Source organism: Mus pahari, chromosome 1, assembly GCF_900095145.1.
Source record: "Mus pahari chromosome 1, PAHARI_EIJ_v1.1, whole genome shotgun sequence".
NCBI classification, from domain to species: Eukaryota; Metazoa; Chordata; class Mammalia; order Rodentia; family Muridae; genus Mus; species Mus pahari.
The window spans coordinates 53,157,247-53,163,246 of record NC_034590.1 but is presented as its reverse complement, the minus strand read 5'-3'; the positions used below and the strand labels follow the sequence as shown (position 1 = coordinate 53,163,246).

General features: G+C 44.5%; 1 protein-coding gene across 2 annotated transcripts in view; it reads left to right on the top strand.

Moving 5' to 3' along the window:
• The window catches only part of Homer2 (homer scaffold protein 2), a 98,382-nt gene that overhangs the window by 82,039 nt on the left and 10,343 nt on the right, over nt 1–6,000 (top strand). For both annotated transcript variants that reach the window (XM_029540310.1, XM_021199278.2), the window contains exon 4: nt 2,039–2,131. In XM_029540310.1, coding sequence (XP_029396170.1) covers nt 2,039–2,131 — 93 coding nt within the window. The remainder of the gene's footprint in view (nt 1–2,038; nt 2,132–6,000) is intronic.

Here is a 6,000-nt window from a genome sequence, read left to right as displayed (position 1 = left end):
AACCTTGTGTGGCCGAGCACACATTGCAGCATCCACCTCTTCAACACAAGAGTAGGTCACAAAACCAAAGCCTCTGGAACGTTTTGTTTGGGGATCTCTCATTACCACACAGTCTGTAAGTGTGCCCCATTTCTCAAAATGTTCTCTTAAGCTATCATCTGTGGTTTCAAAGCTCAGCCCACCAATAAACAGCTTCCTCAATTGCTCAGGTTCCTTTGGATCATGGCCCTCCTCCCCCCCACCCACCCCCACCCCGGAGTCAGACTGGGGCGACCAGGCAGCGGTTTTACCTCCATTTTGAGACCGGACTTGCCTCTTCCAACTCGAGTTCAATATGGGACCGAGAGCATTTTAGCCTTCCTAAATATACAATACCAGCATTATCTTTAAGTAATTGTCTGGTCTAATGGCATACTGCTAATTAAACTCTTGCCTGTCAGTGACTTTGAGCCAGTAACGGGTGTGATTACCCTGTGACTTTAGAATTTTTAAAGAGATTCTCTAAGCGTTTACCTTAGATTATGTGTATGTGTGTGTGTCTGAGTGTGGGTTTATGTACTTAATTAAGTGCAGTGCACAGAGATTCTAGAAAAAGGAGTTAGGCCTACTGGAGCTGAAGTTACAGATGGTTGTAAACCATCTGACCTGGGAATGAGGAACCAAATTCAGACCCTCTACAAGAGCACTGTGCTCTCTTAACTATTGAGCCCTCTCTCTAGTCCTGACTTTAGGATTTTTAAATTATATAAATTTAGGACTGGAGAGATGGCTCAGTGGTTAAGAGCACTGACTGCTCTTCCAGAGGTCCTGAGTTCAAATCCCAGCAACTACATGGTGGCTCACAACCATCTGTAATGAGATCAGATGCCCTCTTCTGGTGTGTCTGAAGACAGCAACAGTGTACTCACATAAAACAAATAAATAAATCTTTAAAAAATTATAGCAATATTAAAACACTTTTAAAATAGAGAACATAGGATAATAAACTGTGTATTAGTCAGATGTCTGTTAATTCTGTTGATGAGTTTTCTCGTTGCTATGACAAATGCAACCTAAAGAAGGGTTTCTTTTGGCTCCTGCTTTGAAGGTGCAGTCCCTCAGGGTAAGGAAGACAGGAAGTGGCTGGCTGGTTTCACAGATGGTGTCTGTAGACAGGAATCAGGGAGATGAGTGCTGGCCCTCAGCTCTTACTGCCTCCCCTTAGAATCTCCAGATCCCAGCCCATAGGATGGGGTCTACACTCAGGGTCTGTCCTCCTCCTCCACAAAACCTCTATGGAAGACTATAAAAAAGTGCACCTCCAAGGTGATTGCAAATTGAATAATTAAGCTGACTGTGAAGATTAACCACCATGTTAACATTTTATCATGCGTCACCTTTCTTGCTGAAGCATTTCAGAGTAAATTGTGTGATAATTAAAGCTCGAATCATAGGCTGTTTTCGGCATTTTGCTGTTTTGTACCTAAAGCTTCCCCCTAACATCTTAGGTGTCTGTTCTGTTGCTGCTGGTGGTCTGCCGTGGTGGCAGCGGCGGCGGCGGCATTGTCGTCGTCTGTGTGACAGGGTCTCATTGTTCATAAAGCAGACTGGCCTAGAGCTCTTTCTGTGGCACGAGCTGGCTTTGAACTTTCAATTCTCTCAGCACAGCCTCCCAAGTTCTGGGGTTCCAGGCATGCACACCGCAGCCAGCCTTGTTTCTCTTTCCCCTGGCATGGCTTCCTCTTGTGAAGAAGCTGTCGTTCTTGTGATGTCTTTGTATTAGTTACTGTTAATCAGAGGATTTTAAATTCCTGCTTCCTCTCAGTTGCTGAATCCAGCAAGCATCAGTAACTCTGAAACTGGTTCCAGTCTGACCGGGACCAGTGGTGTCTATTGGGAAAAGGGATTTCTTATTTTTATTTCCTTTTAATGACAGAAGTTTTCTGCCATTTGTACAGAATTTATAGGCTTAACATGGATACAAAATAATAAAGGAGGGTACTGGATATGGCCACGAATAAGATTAAAGTAAATCCTAGTAACTGTTCCGTATGTTCAGTTTGCAGAGAAGTTCCAGGAGGTAAGAGAAGCTGCCAGGCTAGCCAGAGACAAGTCCCAGGAGAAAGCTGAGAGTGCAAGCAGCCATTCCCAAGTAAGTAATTTGTCCCCGAGGTGCATCTGCGCGCGATCAGATCCCTCCCTCCTTGTCAATCCTGGCAAGAAATGGGTAATTTTAACAGCAGGGATATTCTGAAGGCATTTTTTTTTTTCTTTCAACTATTAGCCTGCTCTCAGTGAGGTACAAGTGACATGTTTTCATGAGACTTTGGAATGTCTCAGGTGTGGTACTGTATTTTTTTATTGAAAACCATTGATGCAGAATTGCCTGGTCCTGGCCCATGAAGAACTTCTGCAGTTACTGTGGTTAAAGGTCAGGGTGTGGCTTTGTGGCACAACACTCACTTAGCCCGCTCAAGGTCAGGATTTGGTCCCAGCATTTCGAAGGGGGCGGGGCTTGCTCGGCGCACAAAGTTTGCGGTAAGGCATTTCATGCTCTGTCAGGGTCGGTGATTTCTTGAACTCTAGCAGCCTCGAGGACAAGCAGTGTTTAAATGTGAGTGGCAAGGCAGCGTGTCCACAGCTCGTTGGGAAGTCTGTAGCAGGAAACTGCTGCTCACTAGGGAAATGTTTGATACCAGAGAGCTCATGGTGTTCCCTCAGTTCTAAGTCTGAAGAGATCCCGCTTTGCCAGGATTTGAGTAGCCTGTCTGCTTAAAAGTATGGTAATAATGGCTATAAAGGACCCATTTTTAACCTGAAAGAAAATAAAATAAAATAAAGCACCAGCATGCCTGATGTCTTTGTTGATGAAAAAAGGCTAAATCATAGTGTAGGTAGGAACAGGGAAACAGGGCTCCAGGAGCAGAACTGGATTTGGTTGAGAATGATGGTTGAGCCAGACAGCCTGGATGTCTGTCTGTCCTGCATACCTGTGCATCAGGAATGGAGATAAGTCTGGAGACACTGTGAGGTCTGAGAGTTTTCGTTATTTACCAGCTCATTAATGGGTGGCCAGTAGCCTTCGGAGTTATTATGGGGCGTGAGTAAGATGTGTAGGTACTGAGGAAGGGCGTGTCCCACAAGGCTTGGGGGCGGGGTGGGAAGGGGAGGGTAGCTTAGCCTGGGTAGCCAAGGAGAGAACCAGGAGGACCGGGCATCTGAAACAGTCATGTGTGACCCTCAGGACTGGGCTCAGCAGGGGCCCCGGGAAGGAGAAACCCCCGTGTCACACCCAGAGGTGGAGCAGTGTCACAGAAGGTGCCAGCCACCGGGGCTTTCATTTGCCAGCGGACGTGGAGGCTGGGATGGTTGGCACAGGCAGACCTAGGTCTATCTAGACTTACACACCCACTGGGCTTGCCATAGAGAAGATATTCCAGAGGAGTTAGACTGAGTATATGCTAGGCTTCTGGTGGATGGGAACCTTAGCTAGTCCCTGATCCAAATGACAGTTTGATTCAGTGTGATAATTATTGAGTAATCATGTGAGATTTTGAAATGGAAATGTGGGTAGGAACTACAATCATTTTTTTTTTTCATTTTAAAAAAATCTGCTGTATGTTTACTTGTGTGTGTGTGTCTGTATGTCATATACTGGGGACGGTGCCTGAGGAGGCCAATAGCCTCAGATCCCCTAGAGCTGGAGTTGCAGGCTGTTATAAGTCACCTGCTATAAATCACATGTGCTAGCAATTGAACTTGGGTCCTCTGGGAGAGGAGTGTGCATGCTTTGTCAGTGTTGTTGCTGCTGTTGGTGGTTTTTAGTTTTTTGTTTTGGGGACAAGGTTTCTCTGTGTAGCCCTGGTTGTCCTGGAACTTGCTCTGTAGACCAAGCTGGCCTTGAACTCAGAAATCCCCTGCCTCTGCCTCCTGAGTGCTGGGATTAAAGGCATGTGCCACCACGCCCGGCTACCATGGGCATTTTTAAAGGGTCCACTCACTCTGTAGAAATGGTTCCTGGCAAAGAGAGTTCTAATACACTGCCTTTTCCTGAATACCACATTTTGTAATAATATCTTTATACTTAAATATCTTCATTTATCGAGAAAGTTTTGCTTTAAGATTATCTTGTTGGATAAGCGTACCTAAGACATTAGATAGAAACGAGATTTTGTCTCCTTTAGGATTTGCTCATCCTCTGACACGTGATTGTATGTTTGTCTTTTCCTGAACCATCAGCTGAATCTTTCCAATGAATGAACACTCTGACCACGTTTTCCAAATAATTGAAAATCTGAAAACCTAAACAGCCAATTATAAAAACACTTATTGCAGGGTGTGTGTGTGTGTGTGTGTGTGTGTGTGTGTGAGAGAGAGAGAGAGAGAGAGAGAGAGAGAGAGAGAGAGAGAGAGAGAATAAAAGAAATACAACATAGCAGACTGTCAAGAGAGAGAGAGAGAGGAAGGAAGGAAGGAAGAAAAGGAGGGCAGAAAGAAAGAAAGAGAGAGAAAGAGGGAGAGAGAGAAAGAAAGAGAACAAAAGAAAGAAAGAAAGAAAGAAAGAAAGAAAGAAAGAAAGAAAGAAAGAAAGAAAGAAAGAAAGAAAGAAAGAAAGAAAGCCGGGCAGTGGTGGCGCACACCTTTAATCCCAGCACTTGGGAGGCAGAGGCAGGCAGATTTCTGAGTTTGAAGCCAGCCTGGTCTACAGAGTGAGTTCCAAGACAACCAGGGCTACACAGAAAAACCCTGTCTTAGAAAAAAAAAAAAAAGAAAGAAAGAAAGAAAAGAAAGGAAGCAAGCAAGCAAGCCCGCCCACCTGCCTTTTGGCTAGGATGCAGCTAGTAGTAGAATACTACCTAATATTGCCTAACAAGCACAAGGCCCTGGGTTCAAGCCCTGGGACTGGAAACGAAGCACAGAACACATTCCGTATCAACCACGAGATGGGCTGGTAGTTTATTACATCTGTCTAGCACTTTTTTTATTATTACTCCTTTTAACCTTTTAAGAAAATATTTTGAGAGTCATGACCATTTCCTCCTGGTTTCCAGTATCCCCTTTCAAACGTGCTATAAACTGGAATATGCCCAAGGAATATTCCAGTTTCACCATGACTCATTCCCTTGACTCCTTACCGTTTGAGACGGCTGTGTCTTTTCTACTTTCTTCACTGACATAAATACCATGGTAATGAGCGTTCCTGCCCATCCTGAGCATTGATTGCTTCTCTGCAGGACAAATTCTGGAAATGGAAACATGGTTGAGGTGTGGGCATTTAAAGCGCTGAGGCGCTCTGTGCTCCTAGCCCACAGCGATGTTCAATGCCGACTCCCACCAGCAGTGAGTAAGGGCTTTGCTTCCCACAGCTCACTAAGAAAAGTTGTTGGTTTGACAGATGAAAAGTGTGTCTCCATTGGATCTTTCCATTTTTAGTGACATTAAATGTTTTTATGCTTATTGATTATGTGCATTTCTTCTTTTGTAGTTATCAAGAGTCTTTCTATTTTTCAAAAGAGTAAAGTATTCATATGTTGATTTCTAAGGGCTTTACAAGTTTTTTGGTTTTTTTATTTTTGTTTGTTTGTTTGTTTTTTATTTTCAAGACAGGGTTTCTCTGTGTAGCCCTGTCTGTCCTGGAACTCACTCTGTAGACCAGACTGGCCTCGAACTCAGAAACCCACCAGCCTCTGCCTCCCAAGTGCTGGGATTAAAGGCGTGTGTCACCACGCCTGGCCCTACAAGTTTTAATATAGTATTAAATATGTAATAGTCATTTTTATTAATTCTTTGAGAATTTCACACAATGTATGCCTCCCATGTCCACCCTACTTCCCCTCCCAACTTTTGTTCTTTTCTTCCTTTCTTCCTTTCTTCCTGCCTCTCTTCCTCTCTCTCTCTCTCTCTCTCTCTCTCTCTCTCTCTCTCTCTCTCTCTCTCTCTAACCCACCAAGTCCAGTCCGTGCTGCCCTTACTCTTGGGTGTGAGACTGTGCACAGGAGCATGGCTGACCCACCAGAGACC